The sequence below is a fragment of the Sinohyriopsis cumingii genome, chromosome 5 (genome assembly GCF_028554795.1).
Source record: "Sinohyriopsis cumingii isolate HCF-2022 chromosome 5, ASM2855479v2, whole genome shotgun sequence".
NCBI classification, from domain to species: Eukaryota; Metazoa; Mollusca; class Bivalvia; order Unionida; family Unionidae; genus Sinohyriopsis; species Sinohyriopsis cumingii.
The window spans coordinates 11,386,389-11,410,782 of NC_142965.1; the positions used below are offsets into that span (position 1 = coordinate 11,386,389).

Below are 24,394 nucleotides of genomic sequence, written 5' to 3' on the forward strand. Positions count from 1 at the left end.
CTTTGTATTATGAATATATTGGGATTTTAATATTTAAGGAAGACAAATAAAAGAAAAAATTTCACATGTACACAAAGTAAATACAAATTATTTATACTAGTATAAAATATATGATAAAATAAATAATACACCAAATATATAATAATTTTATTCAGTTTTACATATACTTGTAAACACAATGACAGACGCTGGACGCTAAAATTTAATACACTCATCAAATCCATCTATAAAATAAAGCCAAAGCCGCTCCAACGCTCACCTTTACATATTGGTTACCTGGTCACAGCAGACATTTTAATACCCACCACCACCCGACAAATTTCGTAGACAAAAGTAATGGTCCCCTGTTTTCTGCAGTTAATGGCCATGTGTTTACTAACCAAATAATGATTTCGTCCTGTTTGAAGCAGTCACTGGAGCATATCAAAAGTTACTGATCTATACATGCCAATTAATCCTTTGCTTGAGGTCGAAGGCACTGTTTTGTCAAAGGAATAATATATGAAATGATGTGTAAACATTTCCTGTCTTGCTTGTATTCAACACACTCTACCAGATCTACTGGAGATCCAACCCCTGACTTCAACACCGGCCCAGATAAAAACGAAAACATGGGACGTCATCTCACAGTTCCTCCCCTGAAGGGGAGTTGAGCTTTGACGACCATGGACAAAATCTAACCTTACAAACCATAATCCCACCGCTTAAGCCAATAATCATGTCAAAAAATAAAATAAAAAAATAAAAAAGACAGATGAGACGACTAAGACACTAAGATGGATATCATAACAGACATGGACACGGAAACGAGTAACGGAAACGACATAACTGAAGACGGAAATGAATAAAAAATAACGGAATCTCTGGATATTACCCAGAGCCCCACATCAACAGATAGTAGTCAGTCAAACGAGGCTCTGGGGTCTACCCGGAGCCCCACACAAATATAAAATATCATATATTGGAATAATACTTTAACCAAAAAGAATATTACAATTAAAAGTGATGCGGCACCTGGAGTAGAGGAGAAAAACAAAACAATGGAAGAACAAACTTCCGAATCGCTACCATTAATAGTAATGGAATAGACAAAGCGAAAGCAGAGAAAATAATCAAAGAAACAAACTTTGATGTTATTTTTTTAAAAAGAAATACATAATTTAAACACGCCGGAACTCAAATACTTAATAAAGGCAAACTCTATGCAATAGTTATATGTAATGATTTTATAACTAATGACACGCGGGGGGGGGGGGGGTTTGCAACAGTTATAAAAAAATAAACAGGGTGGAAGTTGGGAAAGATTTGATGAGGGAGTGTTTTTTAAGGGACGCCTACTACACGTAAAATTACAAAACTGGCACATAATAAACGTATATATGTCAGCAAATAGAAGTAAGAAACTAAATTTTATTGATAATTTATTTAAGTATCTACAAGAATTTTCAATGGAAAACCTCATTTTGGGAGGTGATTTTAACCGGGTAAGCGATGAAATCGACAGAACGACCGATCGAACAACAAGTGACAAGATATATAAGACAGAAATGATAAATCTAATAAACAAACATAAACTACATGACATATATAGAAAACTCAACATTTTAAAAAGGGAATTTACTTTCGACTATAAACAAAAACATTCAAGTAGACTTGATAGGGTTTATGGTAATTATTATGATCCTTAAAATTATATAAATGCAACCATCACAGACATGAAACTATCCGACCACAAAATAGTTACTTTGGACTTAAAAATATAAAAAAAGAGGCAAATGGGGCCTAGGACAATGGAAATTGAAAAACAAAATAATAAATGAACAAGAATATATAGATATAATAAAGCCGAAATTGAAGCTTTCAAAAATGAAGAAACCTTTAACATAATAAATTAGTGGGATGCACTAAAAGATAGAATAAAACGAAAATCAATTGAATATTCGAACAGGAGGAAAAACAAAAAATATAAAAATGAAATTAAATTAATCTTAAGTAAGACAAGAGATGAAAAGAAAAAAGGAACTAATAATAAAATAAATATCATTGAAGAAGACAAAAATCAAGGCAGAATAATTATATCGGGAAAATTTACAGAAATCTATGAAGAGGCGAACAGTTTATATAAACGGGAAGAATTTAGGAAAGGGGGTGAAAAACTACTTAATAAAATAAAAATAAACAATGCAACTCATACAAAAAAGAAGAAATTTTAAATAGTATTTATTTATATTACAAAGAGTTATACACCACACAAAATATAAATCCAAATATAATCGACAATTTTCTATAAAAAAAATGTTGACTGCGAGATGATATCAGCAGAACACAGAGACCTGTCTGACGATGTCATTTCAGATGAAGAGATTAAAGGAAACATTGCTAGACTTACGAAAAGAAAATCGCCAGGGAAAGATGGACTCAACGTGGAATTCTACCAAAAATTCCATGGTGAACTAACGCGATCTTGAATGCTCTATACAAAATTATATTTTTAAGCAAAAAACAAATTCCATGAGAGAAGCAATCGTTATTATTATTTACAAAAGGAAACGCGACAAGGATGACATTAAAAACTGCCGACCAATATCAATTCTGAATACGGATTACAAAATCTTGAGTAGGATTTTAAGAAATGGGTAAAGGGTGGAATAAATAAAATAATTAATGAAAATCAAATTTGAGGGGGAAAAGGGCGGGATATTCAAAGCAACATTTTAAATATTAAAGGGGCCCCGAGTGGCCGAGTGGTCTAAAGCGCTCACCGTTACGGATCACTGCCATCTCACCTCTGTCTGCGTCGGTTCGAGTCTAGGATTCGGCTAATGTGGTTATGTGAGAAAGCTTGCCAGTAGCTTCTCGTGGGTCGGTGGTTCTTTCCGGGGCTTTTCCGGGTTCTTCCTCCACCATTAATACTGGCCGCCATATATAGCCTATCTTGTGCTGAAAAATGGCGTTAAACCCTACAACAACAACAACAACAATAAATATTAAAACAATAATAGTTTACATAAATGAAACAGGCACGAAGGGTGTTATGGTACTCTTCGATCAGGAAAAAGCTTTTGATCGATTAGAACAAAACTATATACAGAATGTAGTAAAAAATATTTGGCTTCGGACCGAACTTCCGAAAATGGACTGAAATCCTATACACAGGATAAACCTCATGTGTTCAGGTAAATGGAAAATGCACGAAGGAGTTCGATATACAAAGATCAGTGAGGCAAGGGTGCCCACTATCAATGCTATTATACGTAATGGCAATTGAAATTCTAAGTCATAAGATAAGAAACATCCCAGGAACACAAGGTATACAAATACCAAATTTAAAAGAAGAATTTAAAATGCTCCAACATGCTAACGATTGTACGAACTTTATAAGAGAGGAGAAATCTTATAAACACCTAGAAGAAGATTTTGAAAATTTTGGTAAAGCGTCGGATTCAAAAATAAACCACGACAAGACTGAAATTCTTAAAATAGGCAACTGGAGAGGCAACCACCCGGGTTCACCTCCTCGCCTACTGAGAGACTCGGTGAAATCTCTAGGGGTGTCTTTTGGAAAAAAGAATCTATAGAAAACTGCAAACGTATAATCAACAAAATAAGAGAAAATGCGAAAATCTGGGCCCTAACGCCATATGCACCATGGAGCGGGTCCCAGTGGCCAAAACATATTTATATTCAAATATCAATTATATAATTAAATCTATCGACATGGATAATAAAATTCTAAACAAACTTGATATTGAAATTATAAACTTTATAGGGAACTATAAAATGCATTATATCAAAAAAGATACTCTATATAGAACAAAAAGTAGAGAGGGATTGGGCCTGTGGGAGGCACTGGTTTGGCTTCACTATGAGAAGCCAACCGGAGATATACAGAAACAATAAAATCACTAAAAAATTTGAAGTGCCACGTAAATTTATATATATATATATATATAAGATATACTTTTAAAATATAGGGATATGACAGAGTTATGGCAAATAGATAAAAAAAAGAGTTATGACTGGATCAGAGAAGATGTAACTAAAACAATAAGATGTAGAGTAGAACAAGACAACTGGGCGGTTAACTGGGCAAGAACTTGGAAAAAATGGGAGAAAATAAGATCTGTAAAAACACAAAGTATTATTTTTAAATATCTACACAACGCCTGGCTTACAGGCGAAGAAGCTGTTAAAAGTCGTATGATTAGGATAATACCGAAATGCCCTTTAAGCAAAACGGCAAAATTTTACCAAACTACATACGATTGCCCAATGCGATAAAACAAAAAATAATAGAATACTACTGATTATGAAAATATGTATAAAAAATACAAATATCAGAGGAACAATATATTATATATAGATGTGGATTATGAAAATAAAGTGGTTTTAAAAATAACTGATTATATAATAACAACAATGCTTTCCTGTGGCCAGGGGAAAAAGAAATATCAAATAATGAATAATATTAAAAACATTTGTTGTCTAAAGGACTTTTTATATAAGGTGAAGCTTCGATACGGAGGGAGAGATGGGGAAGTATTTTCAGTAATACCGCCCGCTAGGGGTTAGTAACGCAAAAGCTAGCTGGATCCCAGCCCCCACCTCTCTCCTCATAGTATCAAAAAATGAAACTCAAACATAGAACTGAATAATACTAGACTTTTTTATATATATTGTTTTTAAATTTTTTTCTCTCTCCACTAAATAACATAGACACATCTGGTTTAAACACAGAAATACGATATCGATAAGGTTTGATATTGAGAAAAGATGGCACTTTGTTGACTGGAAGCAGACAAGTTCCATGCTTAACTACAGCAGATTGAGGCTTGATATTCTAAAACAGAAATTATCGTTTATTTGTTTTGCATTATTAAAGATCTTTCAATGTAAATATCACATTAACACGAATATACCACATCTGTTTACATTAAATACAAAACTAAATACAGATATCATCATTTTTTAATATATTTTGTTACCTCTATTGTTTTGATATAATTTGTTTAAAGGCCAGTTTTGCAGTTTTACAAGAGACCAATTATTTTTTAAAATCTTTTTTAAGAGTACTCCTTCGATGCGTACCTTAAAATACTTTAAAAACTGCAAAAGATTTTGTTCTATTATGACATTTTTAAAATTTGATATTACTGTAGACATATAAACTATGTATTTCAAATGTCAAGGTTGCATCATTATCATCACGAAATTAAAGTAGTTCCTTTAGGTATTCCTAAATAAATTCATATATCACACTCTAAATCTCGGACCTTTTCTCACCTTGGAGAGGGATCATTGAAGGGTTGTCCGCTGAAATGGAATTTATACTAGTTTCTCGTGTCATTTCTTCATTATAAGCGAGAGACGCTTAAAGGGATAATGATGGTGTTGGACAGTGTTATTCAAACTGAAATAAAATTTGAACTAGTTTCTGTCTTCATTTTCTTACTCTGTGAGAAGCTGGTTGAAGGGAAAATGTAAAGTCGGATAATGTAGGCTCTGTCAGAATAGAACTATTATTAGATTCCGTCACCTCATTATTCCACCGCGAGAGGCCAGCTAAAGGTGAAATGGTAGAGGCGGTTCTTGTTTTTTGTTAGAATTAAACTTTGTGCTGGGCTTTGTCATTTCCTTTCATACTCAGTGAGAGGTCAGTTGACGGGGAAATGGTGGGGTTGGCATGTCGTATTTCCAATGAAACATAACCTGTGCTAACGTCTTTTTTAATATCGTTTTTGTCGAATAGCTACTTCAAGGAGAAAAGTAGACTCGAATTATGTTCTTTTCGCTGGAATAGATCCCGTTATGGATTTGTTTTTCTTTTCTTTTTTGGTGGGGGGCCAGGCGTAGGGGATTCGGTCGAACCTGCTGATGTGCTAGCTGTAGGCACGTCTTGAACATCCATGTTTTCTTCAAACACCATGGAGTCTAGTCCTAGTCCCAGTGCTGTCAATACATATTGTATTGGTGTGACAACCGTTTGCCAATCATCTAAACATCCAATGGCTAATCCTATGCAAGTTAGTTGATTGTTTTCGTCAAGCACGAATACTCCTGATCCCGAATCTCCAAGTTGAAAGAACGGGTTTATTCCTTTTCTATCTACAATATACTGTCCATCCATTGTCACAAAGGCCCCATTCTCTGGCAGTTGTAACTGTGCATCCTTTACCTTGATCATGCCGCCATTGAAACTCAATGTACCTATAGTAAGTCCACTTGATCTGCCATATTTAATCACTCTCTTCCCCTGATATGTCTTAAACTCTAATGGGTATTTAGCAATCGACCCAAGTCCATACATAGGTGAATCAGGTGGATCAAACTCTGAAATATTACAGCAATATATTTAACTTCTGAAATTGAAATATCATGTTTATTTATATGAAATTCATGAATAATGCATATGCAATGATTAAATAGCCTCCCTTGGGTGTATATGTTGCCAGTTAAATGTTCTATACCATTTGCTACAGCACTATACTAGTAAGTTGCTACAGCGCTTGTGTCTTTCCCGTAGAAAAGAATAGTTTAAGCAGATTTCCTCATATACAAACTTATTTCTACAGGGTTTGCCAAAATTAATCTTGGCAGCAATTGGCTACCTGGATATTTTAAAAATGTAAAATATAGATTCTGTTTCAAAGGTAAGGGCTTTAGATATAAATTCAACAAATGTTTTTTTTTTTTAATTCCTAATTTCGTAATTGCTACGATTTCAAAAATTAGATTTAGGATTTTGTGAATATCTGTAAACCCAAACCATACCCTATTGGACTGAGTCTTTATGATAAAGATGTAAGTATTGCCTTCGTGGATGCAGTCAAACGACATATTAACCAAAAAGGCTCAGGGTGCGTTCAATTTTATGACTTTTAAATTAGTTTTCTCACCGTTATCAAGTACTGGTAAGTTAATAGTGCATGGAATATGTTAAACTTGAACCCATACATTAGTTTATACTGATAGAACGCGCCATCATTTAAACATGGACTATGCTTACAGCAGGAGTACTATGCTGCTAGTTATGAACTCGATGCTTAAAGTTCAATTGTTTTCCATACTTGGTATGTACTACAAGTGTCTTTTTACGATTTTAGTTCAATTGAAAGAATAAATAAATATGAGTCAACGTTTTCTTGACAAACCGATACCTAAAATATTCGCACAAATTTTTCTAAGGTGTGGTCTATGTGAGTATTTCTATTTTTATCTTACAAATTTAATTATGGATTTAATTAAATTTAATTATGGAGTATTACGCACCCCATTTCAGACCTAGTTATTGTATTTACTCGTGATCATTTATCAATAAATTATTTAAATATTTCATAGAAATATAATCGAGACGTGATTTATATATTTATTCCAAGATGAATTACAGCAATATTAAAATTGTTAAATTATCATATGATAATGACATGATACATGTAGTAGAAGAATTTAAGAAAACTATTTTCCTTTTATCATGAAAAACTGAATAAAAAAGAAGGGTAATAAGTGAGCACAATAATTTCAAATATCTCTGATCATGTTATAGGCACAATGCCAAATAATTGGGCTACTTTTAATTATGAAGCAAATTAAAAATTAAATATGCATGGAAGATGATTTTCTTATATGGCAGACAGTTCATTCTCATTCTCACATATGACACATACAATACCCGACAAACTTACTTGAATGGATTAGGGTCAAAAGTTAAATTTAAAGAGCTACTACAAGGACCAGGCATCAATCGCAAAATTATCTTTTCTAGATGAAACAAACGACAAATATCAGACGTTCTGTGAGATAGCATTTAGATTTATATCAGGCTGAACGCCCCAATGAGATATATAAAAATACATCACAATTATAATAAACAAAACACACACGAACAAACACAAACTATTTATGTATTAGAAACAAGAACACCATGATTGGATCATTATATATTATGCATCCACACACCATTGTAGGCACCGGTAGGGAACAACTGACCAATGGACCGTAATGATCTGGACCATTGCTCAAATTATGTGGTTTGAACTAAATGTACGGTGCAAAAAACCATTATTTTCTTATCAGCCTTACCATGATTGTGACCTATGGCCTTTAGACCCCATAATCTTTAGGTTTCTTTAATTATCACAAGTACCAGCCATCTATAATGTTTGTTCCAAGAACCTACTCAAAATAAAATAGTTATTCAGTTAAAGCCATTTTTCCTTCAGGCAAAATGTCATTGACTTTGACCTTTTGACCTCCAAAAGGGGTCTTATCCATACCATAAATGCAAGACTTCCACAAACATTGGCCAGTATACTTTGTTGATACTTAAAAATATTTTTCTTTTTTTCAGGCGACTGTGACTTTGACGTTCTGACCATATATCAATATGCTTCTTTCTCATACAACGTGTAATACATTCACAAATTGAATACACATAGTGAAAAACTGAAAATTGTATGCAGAAACAATTTTGCTTCCTTGAGTCAGTAACTTTGATCTCTTTATGTTTGACCTAAACATCAAAAGACTTTTATCTTACCTCACGTACAAGCCATCCACGAAGTTTGGTTCAGACCTGTGATTTAATGCTAATGTTATTGTGTGGATATTATTTTTTTTTCTTTCAGTCAGTACCATTTACCTTCAATATCGATAGATTTCTTTCTCATCCTAAGTGCAAAACATCAGTGGATAACATAAGTTCTTATACAGAAACCAAATTAGTAGCATGCAGAAAGACAGACGGACTTGAACCTCGTACTATAACTTACTCCGCCTTATGGAGAACGCATACAAATATGTGGCAGCAAAAAAGACGTTTGCAGTATACTGGATCGGTAAGGATGCATGCAGTTATAAATGTAATTTTACAAATAATGCACTATTTGCTGTTATGTGTCCCACATTTGCAGCAATATGGGGCAGATTTATTTTGTGTCACTGCCTCCATTCGACAATGCGTCAGGTCTATAATGTACAATATCCGTTATGTTTTATGCAGTCTGCACAATGTTAAATTAAAAAGACCTACCTGCATTTTTCAAATCCATATCAGGAATGAAAGGGAAACTTCTGACATCCCCTTTTCTATTATCGCTGACTGTCACCAATGCAGCATCCACACCAACAATGTTTACAAGGCCGTGTCTCGAATCACAGAACTGTGGATTGAAAACTATTTCAGAAACCTTTCCGCAATATCTGTCACTACGTTTTTTCTCCATGCTGGGATGCGATTCACCATCTGCTGGCTGGAAGACGCCGCGTCCTTTGCAATTTCGTCGTTTAGATCGGTTCCTTGGGTCTGGGAGAATTACATGTGCACATGTCAGGAAACCTACATCTTTGCCTTTTATTTTCACGAAGGGCCCAAGTGTTCCTTGCCCACCCTTTTCCACTCCGATACTAATCCCCATGCAAAGTTTATCATGATAATCCGTTTTGCCCAAATTGCTTCTTCTGTACATTCCTTGCCTAAAGTAACCTTCACGGACATCTACACTGACTCTAAATAATTCCTCTGCAATGGTTAACGAGGTTGGAAAAGCAACCTCACCAATGGGTGCAATCCCTTTCAACTGACAATAAAGTACAACCGAAGGACATTTTATGTAACCCTTACTCTTGGATAAAACGAATGCGCTACCCGTGATTGCTTCTAAGTTACTGTGCTGTTTAAACAGAACGGAACCATGCTCTTCGATTACCCGCTGAAGCAGTTCTGCATCTTTATGACAAAGGCTCCAGTTTTGGTCGATAGGCAATTTATGAGGGGATTCAAAAGGTATTGATGGCGTCTCAGAATCTTTGTAATAAATATGCATATCCTTATACCTTTGTAGAGTTTTTTGCATCATACCTTGGTAGAGACAAACAAATACTGTCTTTTGGTTTGCAAGGTCAGTCCCCGGCCAAACAATGAGTTTTGCATCCTTCTCAGATCCCTTCAGCTCTTCTGACAGTTTTCTTGATAGATGGTACAACTCTTTTTTGGTACGAAAAGGTGCAGACAGGATTTTCTCATGAGAAAGACGATCATTATTTTCTGGAAGTAGTTGATCAGAATGGGTAATTAAGATAAAATGTCCTGAGTTATTATTGATAAATTGTCTCCTAAAATGAAATGAATGCCAAAATGTCTTTTCTTGGCAATGTGCCGGTATCTCATTATTTTATAACATCAAATCAGATGCTTGAAAATAAATAATTTAATATAAACATAATTATGCCATGTTATTGAAAATGTAAGAAACCGTTGTGCGCAAGTGAAAAGGTGCATACGGATAAGATAAATGAACACAAATGATGGATTAAACAATTTCAGGAAACACAGTATTTTCTTACAATGTGTGATGACTATCTGGAGTGGAAATGCATGGTATAATGCATGGCACATAACGAGTTCATAGCTATTTATTTTGGTCTTTGTAACCTGTGTTATGTACAGAATATATCATCAAGATTCATGTAAGTTCTTCAAACACATAAATAAAATAAAGTCATCCAGTTTATTCTTTGTAATGTATGTAACGGCTTTGTAATGTGTTTATTATATAAAAACTATATTATCAAGTCTTTCTTATGACATTGTAGCATGTACTCATTATAAAAAAAGAAATATCACGAGGCACAGCTTAAGCAGAGGGGGCGAATCCGACATTTTGTCCAATCGTCATTTGGCTTAATTAATACTTTCTGCACTCAGCGGATCCGGTGTCGTCAGCGCCTGGTAAAAAAAAACGACGTCGTCGTCGGGGGATCGTCCAATCGTCATTTGGTTTAATTAACACCTTCTGCGCGCCGATCCCAGCGTTGTCAGCGTCCGGTAAATATATCGACGACCGCGTCGATGTCATCGCCCCCTCTGCTGCTTACAATTTAACCGAATATTTGGTCGAGTCCGATACGATATCGTGTCCGAGGATCATGTAAATTTATCGTTACAAATCCATGTGGGGTCGACTGAGCATGACTAAAAAAGTTTCGAAAAACATTAAAGTCCATGTCACCGCCGCACCATGTCTGCCAAATATTTCGTAGCGTGTGTGTATCAACGCCGTTGAATACAGCAAGAATATTACAGTTGTCTCTGATTACTTTTGGAATCTGAGTGTATCGTTGAGTGACATATATCACGTCGGTGTTTTTATGCCTGCCTCTGGAAAATATCCTAGCTGGGTTTTTTTGATTGTCTAACATAACATCATCGTACACGACTAGATTGTTAACGTCGCCATCAATATCATCAATACCTGGTGCATCATTGATATCTGTAATAAACTCAATAACATTTTTTTCAGCGATTGCTGATGCATTCTCGTTGAAATCTTTCAACACCTCGTAGCATCGTTGATCATCTACGCTAGGGGCGATTAAATACAACTTATCCCACTTCATCCATCTCATTATTAAATTAAGTAATAATTGCGTCTTGCCGGATCCAGATGGTCCGATGATAATCATCCGGATCGAGTTTGGTAACGCTGCAACATGCTTAACTGGTTCTCTCGTTTTAGTCGCCGAAAAATCAATTATATTCATATCTCTATACATAAATTATGGATCTATATTGTGTGAAGTGTAGAGTGCGTACTGGCACAAATGATATGACAACCGTTACAACAAGAAATAACAGATCGGCCCTTACTGGTAAGTGTGTACAATGCGGTATAAAGAAATTTAGATTTATTTCTATTAGACCCGGGGATGTTTTAAAAAAAAGCGAGGAGGTGATATTGCAGCCAAATTGGCAAAACTCCCCGGAACACCGTGGGCAAAGTATCCAGGAGAAAAGCACCTCCCAGGATATAGCTACTGTGGCCCCGGAACACGATTAGATATCAGACTCGATGATCAAAATCAGCCCAAACCTGGTGGGTATCCAATAAACGCTATCGATAAGGCGTGTCATGCTCATGATGTTGCTTACTACAAAAGTAGCGATCTGCAACAGCGTCATATCGCGGACGTAAAATTAATTCACGCGTTAAATACCATTCCTGATAAAACATTCAAAGAAAAATTGGCTTCATGGTTGGTAAAATCAGCTATGAAAGGTAAATTAATGATGGGCGCTGGTAATTAATAACAACATGGAATCCATCTATTATTCTCCAAGAGGATACTGGAAGGGGAAGGCCGCAATTGGTAAGCTTGCAAGCGCTGCAAAGGTAACAAAGGCCACTGCGGCTAATTGGTTGTCCAAACAGGCTATATGGCAAATCTATCTACCACCGCCTAAACAAATCAACTTCTCGCGCTTTGATGTCAGCGTACCTAATGAAGTTCATCAGGCTGATATACTATTTCTGCCGCATGACAACGGTTACAAATACGCGCTAACCGTAGTTGATGTTGCGAGTCGATACAAACAAGCGGAACCGTTAAAAACAAAGTCAGCAACTGAAGTAGCCGATGCGTTTGGGCGAATTTATCGAAGAGGTCCTCTGCGCTGGCCAAATCTATTACAAGTTGATCCTGGTAGTGAATTTCGCGGCGCTGTTTTATCAACGCTGAAACATCATAGCGTCGCGGTACGACGAGGTCATACTGCGCTACATCGTGATCAGGCAATTGTTGAACGATTCAATCGGACTCTTGCTGAACGGTTATTTGGATATCAATACGCGAAGGAATTCATCCAAGAAAAACGATCTCGTGAATGGGTCAAAAGGTTGCCAGGCGTAATTGCCGCGTTAAATAACGAGATTACCCGAGCAATCAACATGAAGCCCAGCGACGCGATTAAATACGAGTATATACCCGGAAGATCAAAAATAGATAGCGTTTCCAAGCCGATTCTCGGCGATGTCACTGTTAGATATCTATATGAACCAGGAGAGCTTGAAGGCGGTAAAAAAAGAGCTACTGATCCTATTTGGAGTGTTAACACACATAACATATCAACGATAACACGATCAACTGGTAGACCACCGATCTATAGACTGGATTCAACTGCTCCTCAGCGCGGGTTTACACGCGAGCAACTACAAGTGATACCTGACGATACTCAATTACCCCCGCGTGGTCTTAACTAGCGCCGTTGCGTCTATTGCACTCAAGACAGGTCAATCTCACATTGTTTTTGACATGACCGAGACTGTTATCGATCCTGTCCACGGTAAATTGGCGAGTGTCTTTATCCGAATAACGCCAACTCATTATACAATTGCAACTCGCGCAGTGATTATTCTGTTGTTGTCGTAACGCAATTATTAATTCGGCATCAATAGCAAAACGCCGCTGTTTTTTTTTATCCTGTTGGCGGTAACCCGAGAGTTTTCTATCGATGACGCTTGCATCGATGGTGACTTCGTCGGTGACTCCGTCACTGACTCCGTCAACAACAATTCTTCGAAGCTGATTTATCCTCCGTACTCGGGACACTGCAAGATAGACTAGATTTGACCATTCGATGCGATTATCAACTATCCAAACAATTGTGTCCGTGATAGTTAGTCCCTGCGAGGAATGTATTGTCGTTGCGTATCCTAGCGTCCACGGGGATTTATCAGCACGTAGCGCGTCCTCAACGACGCTGATATCAACGAGCACGATATCATTCAGCACGAGAATTTGTTTTTTTGTCCCTGACGCTGTCGGGGCCGGGATTTCAACTTCAATGTTCTGCCGCCGTGTATCCGCGGGTCTATAACATAACGGCACTGGACGCGTTGGAAACTTTTCCTTATGCAACGTAAACAACTTCCGCCGAAGTGTGTCTCTGACTATCTTTCTACTCGCTACAATTAAATCGTTTGGTCTCCATGTTTCCCAGAATTTATTTAACGGCGTTTCCGGAATCACCTCGCGGATTATTTCACATTGAATTCTATCCGGCTGTAATCTGATTAATTTTTTAACCTCACGCAGTTGTTCATCAAGTGCCCGGTAATCAGTATCGGTTTCTTCATAATAGTCCACGAACCCGCTCAACCAATCATGTGGACCCTCGCCGACAAATGGTGGTGGTTGGCCATGATCCCCACACATGATTACCGCTGTATTCGCGAGCAGCAACCAATCAAGAAACATTTGTAAAACATCTAACGAAACAGTACATATCTCATCCCAGATGATAACCTCAGGAATAAATTTTTCACCCATTCGATCAGGAGTCCACTCACCGCCGCTGTATCGAAAAAAGCTGTGATAAGTAACGGCGTCAACATTTCGTTGTTTTATCTCTCGCGCTAGTCTATGGGTCGGTGTAAGCACGATTATACTTGCCCGCGTTCGAAATAGTTCAATTGCCCGAGTCGTCTTTCCTGACCCGCCACAGCCGCTTAAATAAACTGTTTTGTGTCTACAAATTGGATCAGAACACGGTGGTGCATTAGACCATTCTGACAATTTATCACCGCGTAAGTAGTTGTTTTCAACGGTAACATCTGCTGACGGGGAATAATCGCGTCGTATTTCATTTTTAATTCTCCATGTACCCCAACTCTCGTCCGGACTAGTAAACTCGGCTACGTTTTCCTTATACTTTACGTTAATATAAAATGAATCAACGGCTACTCTAACCGCGGTGTCGGGAAATCTATTTATCATCGAGAATAAATTGATAGCGGCGTAACTCAGCATAGATGCCCTCAAATGTGGATATGCTGGGCTGTCTCCATCGCTGTAGGTAACAACTGTACCCAACCTTGTTCCATTGGACAAGAAAGCTGTTTTGCAGTTCACGTATCTATTTTTCGCCACTGCGTCCTTGATTACGAAATCATATTCTGCGTCATCTATAATCAGCCGTGAGCAATATCGTTTGTAGTCGCAGTTTTTTACACCTTGTGTGAACTTACCGATTATTCTTCTACCGAGATCTTTTGCCTCGCGGTTTCGTTGGTTGAATATCCTCCTGGACCATTCGATGATATATTCCTCGTCGGCATCAATGTTTTTTCTGGACTCGTCAATTATGCTATCTAGACGCTCCGGTTCTGGTAACCAGACTTCAGTCTGCGCTCGATATGATACAATCGCGTCACTGACAATCAACGATACAAGCATGCTACAATCAATCATATACCGTAGCAGCGCTATTGGCAGCCACTTTTTTTCAGCCATGTGTCTACCGATCCAAATATAGCAACAGCGATGGAGTCCTGCTGCGAATTCAAATGATACTATGCGAGCGAATCCGGTTAAATCAAAATCAGGCAGTGGTCCATTAATAGCAACACGAGTCATTTCATGTCTGGGGTGTCCAAATCGTTTGAAATACTCAGCGGCGGATCCATACCCGAGAAAACTCGCTGGATAACAGGCAACCATATCAACGGAAATCATAGCGTCGCGGTTGTATTCAGTGTTCCATAGTCCACCGTGATAGTATTCCAAACAACTGGATTGTACATCCGGTAGAAATTCCCTGCGCGTTGGTCTCCACGCATTTTTCTTTGCTGCAACATGAGCCGCAACCGATGGAATCGTAAAACAATTTGTTAGCAGTTGTTCATCATGCTCCTCAAATTCTATGGCGGTTTTTTTCATCTTGTTGTGAAATGCTTCAGTGCGATATAATTCACCGTTTGGTCTTACAAACTGATCAAAGGTATCCGCATCGTTTTCAGCGCTGCGAAGTAACCACATTGATACAGGGTCGTTTTTACACAAGTAGGCAATAGCATCAAATAGTTTCCTCTCCGCTAGAAAACCATCCCGTATAAATTCCCCCGGGATATACTTTACTGTTCTATCCCGTGGAAATATTGTGATCGCGGGCGTCCATGCGTGTTCGTTATGATCAATAATTTTGATTGGGGCCCCATTTGATTTATACTTCGATTCGTATAATACTTCACCGGTTATCGTTGTAACGGTTATTGGAAATCTCAACGACGTTTCTAATCTCGCTATGTCGCTGATGGTTGCTCCACGCTCTTTTACGGTTAGTTCCCACTGGTTGATTTTGCTACGTCGTAAATCAGTCAATTTGTTTCCTCGACATGCATTTGTAAAATGCTCTATTATTCGTTCTGCTACACAATTTATCCCCGTTGACTGTTTCATTGGTTTCAGTTTTCGGATATCAGGTTTCTTATTTAACGGGTATATTCCATAAACAACTGCTGTTTCAGGATACGCTCGTTCATAGTATGGTCTGTCAATTCCGGTTAACAACCCCGGCTTGGAGTCGCGGCTGACAATGACTGTTTTCTTGTCGCTGAGAACTGGTTCAAATTTATCACGTATGATCCAATTACCTGATTTCACCCGGACAATGAATTTTACTCTAAAGAAATACTTGCTGGAGCCAAGTTGTGATATTATCGTTGCTGCGCGGTTGTCGTTCATGGTAGCATCAACAACACCATCAATTCGAAATGTTGACTAACTATGAGATGCACCATCACGCTTGAATTCATCGATACAATAGCGTATTTTATTCAACAGGGTTCTATCGTTCATTAACGCTTTTGGTGTGTCGTTGAGGACTCTATCGAGATTGAATTTAATATTTTTCCAGGGCTTAATTGCTGCTAATCTCTCGAACTCATCCATATAATTAAAACAAGTATTTAAATAAAAGAATATAGTATAATGAATAAATGCAAATGGTTGATGATTGGGTCGACAACCCCGTGCAATAAATCATGCAGAGGTGAATTCTGCGGGTATCATTTACAAAGCGTTCGTAATGGTTCTCTTGGCCCCCTCCCGTGCTTGGTTTGCCACGTTGGTGTAAGAGGAAAATCGCAGTTGTGTATTAATTGTGGCGGAAAGCGATACAGGGAACTAAAACGCTATTATGACAAACGAATTAAAAACGCCGTCATTGACCCCACCGCTGACTCCGTCATCAAAACTCCTCAAAACTACGTTGAAAGTTTTATAATTAAACCAAATAATAAATTAGACAAGTAGTATTATTATATAAATGGACCAAGAATTTCAGCCGCATCCCCTGCTCGTCAATTACGAGGCATCTCGCGACGGCATTGTTAGAAACCGCAGACTGAAGAAGCCGGTTGGTACCGTAAATAATCAGGGGTATTTGATGTTTGGTGCCGGAAAGAAGAAGTATTATGTTCATAGGGCGGTATTTGAGGTATTCAACGGATTAATCGAGAATGGACTTGTGATTGATCATATTAATAATAATAAGACTGATAATTCTCTTATAAACTTGCAAGCTATCTCGCAAAGTCAAAATACCAAAAAAGGCCAAACCGGTAAATACTCAAAGAAAGCAAAACCCGTAAAGTCATTTGATACAACAACTCACGAGGAAAAAATATTTCAGTCGATGAATGAAGCCAGTAAATACTTTGACATTTGTGGAGCCTCGATACGATTTGTTGCAGAAGGAATACAGAATTCAGCGATCTCAAAAAAGACCGGACGCAAAATTCGATTTTCATATGTAAATATCAGCGAGTGACGAAGTCGCCATGACAGTGCGAACGCGTCTGTTCCGGTATCCTACGGTTAACACACCTCGGGATTGATACGCGGGGTTTCATTTTTTTTTATTTAAAAACAAGATGTTCTGTAAGAATAATGAATATCGAAGACATCAATAATATATTAGCCGAGATTTCAAAATTAAAAAATCAAGGAATTGAATTATCTGATGGTCTCAACAGCGAAAAAATATTATCCGATTATGAGATTATTAACGAGCAATCGAAACGGGGGCGTTTTACCCTGGCCCGCGAGTACTTTTTTATAAAACGATTACAACATACGATTAATGAGAACCTGTACCACAATGACGCAAATGCATTCATTGGACTATTTACTGCCGTTGAAATAATACGAAAAAAACTTGGACATGTTTATGAACGACGCCGGGAGATTTCTAGTAAGATCAAAAACATTAGAAGGATTATAGACGGAGCCCCCGATGGCACACTCGGCGGGAAATTAGAAATTGCGGAGCAATTGCAATAATGGTAGGCGAATCACTTACTACTCGGCTAGCCAGAGAGCGGCTAGCGGCGCTTAAAAAGTTCATACCGTTACGAGACAGGGTCCGAGAACAACTTCAAACGCGGCAACAAATGCAAACTGATTTTGCTGTTGGAAGCGAACAACTCTTTGCCCCGGTAACTAAAGCGACCAAAGATGTTACGGCGGCAACTGTGCCCGTCCTCGGTGCGCTTGAAAAGATAGCAACTCAGACCGAACAAACAAAAAGGTCTTTAGAGACACTTCCTGCGAAAATAGCGGCTGCTACAACACGGAGGCCGCCACCACTCGCTATAACCGAACCACAAGAACCTTATATTACAATGGCCGACGAAGAAGAACTAGGTGCTACTGCGAAAGAACCAGAAGAAGAAATACCGGAAGAAATACCGGAAGAAATACCGGAAGAAAAAGAAAAAGGGGAGAATATACCCCGTAATGTACTTAGAAAGGACACAATAGATCAAATTAGAGCCTTCGACAGCGATGAAGAATTAGTTAATTTTGCTGCCACAAATTTTGCTAAGAGCACACGAGATAAAAAGCATATCAATAGCGGTTACGAGAAAAATATAAAGACGTTAAAGGATTGGACAAGAATAGTGTATTTAGCAAGTAAACACAAAGATGCATTACCACATCGTGGTGATCCCGATTACGACGCATTCCACAAGGAAGTTAAGAGTAGAATACCAAAAAAAGGAAAAGGATACTCTGTTGGTAAAGAATCCTACGGCGTTACCTGTCCTGATAGTGTTCTCAGTGATATATCACGGCTGGAAGTACTAATCGGAGGAAAACGAGCCGGAAATAACTCTCCGGAAATAATCAATGAGGCCGCTGATATTTGCAAGCGTTTATTTGCGGGCGGTATTATGGACATTAATGCATATCGAACGCTCATAGACGAGCTCGTGGATGATTAATTGGAAAACTGGTGTTTTTATAATAAAGATGATCATACACTACAACCATGATAAACCAGTACTCGTCTACGTGGTAAACTCGCGATTGCCTGTTTACCGCGCGTACTATGGAGATGGTCTCGGTAGCACCATTGCGGGGTTATTTACAAGAATGGCTCCAAAAGTAGCGCCGTTAGCCAAACAATTAGGAATGAAGGCTATTGATGTTATTCGTGATAGGGGTATTAGTGCTATTGGAGATGTTGCCGGAAAGGCGCTTTCAGCCGCGCGGGACAAACTAATGTCGTTGGTGAAATCCAAGAGATTTTCAAAAAGAAAACAGATGCCATCAACAACAGTGATGCCTGCAAATGTCAGTAAAGTAATAAATAACGCCGTGGAAGAAAAACTAGAGTCGTTGGCGGCTCAGTCATTGACGACGACTCCGCCAATGGCGACTTCGCCATCCGCCGATGCGGCAACCAACGCGCTCATGAACGCGATAGCGGGAAGTGGTCTACGACGAAAACGACGTTGATGGATTTCAATTGAAAACACCGATATGAATAATAATAAAATGTTTGCGCGAACCGCTGATCCCGCGTTTGATATGGATGCCCCAGTGCGCAGGGATGATTCTGTCCGTGATTATCAATTTTATTCTTATTATGCAGCGCAACCTGACCTACGATCGCGAATTGAACTTCAAGTCCAAGATACCAGTAAATATTTTTTGCCGTGTGAAGCGTTTATCGAAATTGAGGGAGAACTCGTGACAAATGCTGCCGATAATGCACCATACGCAGATGACGATCGTGTTCGAGTTGGCTTCGTTAACAACGGTATCATGGCGTTATTTGAGAGCGCCAGATATCTTATTGACGGGCGAGAAATTGAATCAATAGAACGAGAGGTTGATGTTGCAACGACGATAATTGGGTTAGCGAGATACTCGGATGATTATACAAGATCGGCGGGCCCATCTATGATGTTTGCGAAGGAAACCACTAATAACGCTGATCATCTTCAGTACGTTAACGTGCTGGCGGAAAGAGATACCGCAGTTGACCCACAGGCTGAAGCAAATAACCCAGACCGCAGAGCAAGACCAGGCGCTAATTTCAATATTATAAAGAGTATCAACAATGATTACAATCTAGGATTCGCAGCACGAGTAGGGATGTTGCAAAGACCACGCCGACAGTTTTCATGCGCGATTCCACTCCATCACATATTTGGATTCTGCAGAAATGTCAGAAAAGTTATCTATGGGGCTAAGCACACAATCGCGCTGACGCGAAGGGGCGATGATAACAATGCAATATGGCGTGCTGCTGGCGTCGCTGCCGGTAAGGTTGTTTTAACTAAAATGGCATTGTGGATGCCGGTGCTGACTCCATCAGTTACCACGGAAGCACGATTGTTATCACTTATGGAACAGGGAGGAAAATCGTTGTTGAGTTGGCTAGCGGTAACAACTGATGCTAAAGAGGATAACGTCGCCGATACGTTTACATGGCACTTGGCATCAAAACAGGGTGTTTCAGCCCCGCGTCATATATTCATAGCGCTACAGAATAGGGAACGATTGGGTAATCAAGAACGCAGCCATATGATATTTGATCAATTAGGAGTCAGGGATGTTTCGCTGAGAATAAACGGACAACAGGAACCATCCGAGGATATACAGCTTAATTACGGCGACAACCATATCGCACGTGTGTATCATCGATTGCTGTCAAATATGGGTCGTGATCAAAACGTCGACACTGGTTTGCAAATATCACAACTTGATTTTAAAAACCTGTATCCGATTTATTATTTTTCGTTGGAACATCTTGATTTAACGAGACAATCCGTCGTTGATATACACTTCCGAGCTCGTATAACCCCGGGTGGTGCCAATTATAGAGCGGTTGCTGTCATTCTCAGCGATAAATCAATGCTGCTAGAAGGTGTTGGTGGACGAATGAGAATCGTTGATGCGCCAGTGGAAAACATGTAATTGAAAACACAAACGCGTTTACAATAAAATGTCGTATAGTGTTGTCAGTGTAGAGTTGACTGATGGTCAAGTCAAGAAATTACGATCAAAGTCGGCTAAACAATGCGGGACCACAATAACGCTGAAGCCGTCACAGATGGCAGGTGGTAATCATAAGATATCGTTGACGGCGCGTCAAATAAAACATTTCAATGATGCGATGAAGAATAAAAAGGGTGTTCAAATAGATTTCTCGGCCGCAGCGATTAAAAACATGGAAAAGACCGGTGGGATATTTCCGCTGTTAGCTGCGATTCCAGCGTTGATTGCCGCGGCCGCACCAGCAGTGGCTAAGGCGGCGGCGTTAGGAGCCGTTGGTACCGCGGCGGGAATGGCACTGAAAAAGGCAACCGGGAAAGGCTATAAAAAAAAACGACCCGTAGCCGGAAAGGGTCTAAGACTACCGGGAACCCCGTATTCATGGTACTCGGGAAAGGGTCTAAGACTACCGGGAACCGTTTATTAACTCCTATGTCTAATTTTGATTTAATAGACGCCGCAAACGCGTTAGCGATAAAAAACTTCAGAGGTGTTTTTATGAGGGATCAATTACCGGCGGCACCAAGGAATATTGAAACCGGTATAATTAACCTCGATGGGTCCTCCGGAGCGGGAACTCATTGGGTTGCGTACGCGATTGATCCGCGTGCGATCGTCTATTTTGATTCATACGGGTTAGCCCCACCAAACGAATTCATGCGGTATATCCGGGCGTGTTCAGCCCGGGCGTGTTCAGCCCGGGTTTTTTATTCCACTCTGCCAACACAGCAGTTAAGTGACCCACCGATATGTGGCCGTGAGGTATTGAACGTACTCGCGGCGATTTCATCATCGCGGAAACCACCTCATGTGGTTGTAAACGAATACACTAGTGGGGTCGTAGAGGCCCGGCGGGTTAATTAGAAACGCTGTTTTTTTTTACAATAATAATGATTAATATTTGGGGGCAACTGTTTTCGGCGCTGAAAGAATCCACGGAAACGCTCGCCACCGATGACATAAAAAAACTAATTGAGGATGAAATCGCCGATACGTTGAATCTAACCAGTGTTGACCCGGGCGAAATAGTTGTATTTCAAGACCGCCAGGGTAAATTGAAATCCAGTAATGTGTCGCTGGATGACGTTTTAATACGACAGCGTGATGCCGCCGAGGACACTATCGCGCTGTATACCGGCGACGGACGACTCAAACCGGGTGAACATGCATCGGCGATAACATTAGCCCAGAACGGTTTTATAAGGTTGGATAGATTGGTAACCGATATACAACTCACTACCGCTAGTTTTTTTGGGACCCCGACGGTAACCGAACCGAATATTGCAACAATAAAGAATACTATTTCGGAGTTTACGACGCTGTCGGGCCAATTTACCTCGTTACGAAAAAATTTTAACAGGGTTGATAACGCCGTTAATAAATTCTTTGGTGAAAAAAATATCAAACCGGATGAGATTACAATAACTATAAATGATATCACTGCGTATGGACAGGAAATAGAAACAATCAAAACTGATGTTGCAACGAACAAAAGGAGTGTAGACGTGCATGAACGGGAAATAGAAATAATCGGCGCTAATGTTGCAACGATCATAAATAATGTAGACTCGCATGGACGGAAAATAGAAACAATCAAAACTGATGTTACAACGATCATAAATAATGTAAACGCGCATACACAGGACATAGAAATAATCAAAACTGATATTGAAGCGAACAAAAGGGGTGTAGACGCGCATACACAGGAAATAGGAACAATCAAAACTGATATTGAAGCGAACAAAAAAAATGCAGACGCGTATTGGCGGGGGATAGGATTAATCAAAACTGATGTTACAGCGAACAAAAAAGGTATAGACGTGCATACATATGAAATAGGAACAATCAAACTTGATGTTGCAGCGAACAAAAAAAGTATGACCGAGAATACACGGGAAATAGAAACAATCAAAACTAATGTTGCAGCGATTAAAGGGGATATAAACGCGCATACACAGAAAATAGAAACAATCGTTGTTGATGTTGCAAATATCAAAGACAAAATACCGGAAATGACAAAAATAAAAATCCCTCATGAGAACACCATCAACACAGTATACACGATTCGGCATGGATCATTCGATTGGACTCCTACACAGAATACAGTAAATATTACCGCAACTGTCAAGGGCGTTTATCGATTGACGCTGGTTTCAATGATGCAGTTTAATATATTATCGTCGAGTTCATCCGGGTTTGACAATACAATATCAACAATTATAGACAAGGACGCAACTGAACTGTTTACAATTTATGCCGTTGATAGAAATTTAACCAGGGCAAACATTACATGGTATGTGGAATTTGTAGCGAATCTAAGTAATTAAAAACACTAGCTCTTTTAAAATAAAAATGACCACCAGGGTAATTGAATCGGAGGTGTCACCGACGTCACATCAATATCGATTCGATACCGCAAAAGAATTCTCCGCGAACTTGAAAACGCTTTCCGAACAATACCGCGCAAAAATAAAAAAATACCGCCGAAAAATAACCGCCATCGACGCGGTCGTGTACTCAGTGTCGGGTATAGTAGCCGGTACCGGTGTTATTTTATCCACGGTTACCACGATAGCCCCGATCGCTGTTCCAATCGCTATCTCCGCGATGACAACAATTGCTGGAGTTGCCAACGCAATCACTAGGAAGATATCATCGTGTTTTCAGAAAAAACTCAACGAGTATACAGTAAAACATCAAACAGTATCCGACGCGTACTCGAAATTATCCGGGTTGATCTCGTTGTCGATTGATAATTTGTTCATATCCGATGTTGAATTCTCCACGATGGTCCAGTTGTATAGCTCCGCGATGTCAAAAATCGAGGATTTTCAACTGGAAGCCGGAACCACTTCAATGGGCTCTGGTTGTTGAAATTAGACACTAAAGACAACGAATAATAATAATGTCGCTGAACCCCGAAGGGTTTCAATTACTTCAGCGGATCGCGGAGAACACCACTCCGGTACAAACAAGTATGATATCGATAACGTCAACGAAACCCGAATTCAGTGTGAACTTCCCATCGCCGGTTCCAGCGAAGGAAATAGCGCTGGCAAAATTGCGAGTATATCACAGTTGGCCTAATATCCGAGCGGACGCATTTAACGGACAACAACCTAATAACTCGCTGGTTTTTGCATGGACAAATAAACCCGATGGGACCCCAGACTGGAAGGAGGTTACAATACCAACTGGGTCATACCAAATAGAACAAATCAATAAAGAATTTCAAAGCAGGATAAAATCGATCACAGGAAAGGAATCAAAAATCGCTATTACGGTTCATGAACCGACGTTATCGTCGACGATTGAAATAAGCACACCGGGGTATATGGTTGATATTTATAACAGTTCAATAAGAACCATACTAGGATGGCCTAAGAATCCACCTCATGAAACCCACGAGGACTTGCACACGAATGCGCAATCGTATCATGAGATTACCCCCCGGTATCGAATTGATTTGTCTATTATAAAAAGCGCGTTATTA

General features: G+C 39.0%; 1 protein-coding gene across 1 annotated transcript in view; it reads right to left on the reverse strand.

Annotated features, from left to right (window-relative positions):
- Positions 1 to 133: 133 nt before the first annotated feature.
- Positions 134 to 24,394, reverse strand: part of LOC149798633 (uncharacterized) — a 36,145-nt gene continuing 11,884 nt past the window's right edge. The window contains exons 3-4 of the mRNA XM_089957465.1: positions 9,029 to 10,042; positions 134 to 6,330 (exon numbers count right to left, since the gene is read on the reverse strand). Coding sequence (XP_089813591.1) covers positions 5,807 to 6,330; positions 9,029 to 10,042 — 1,538 coding nt within the window. The 3' untranslated portion in view covers positions 134 to 5,806. The remainder of the gene's footprint in view (positions 6,331 to 9,028; positions 10,043 to 24,394) is intronic.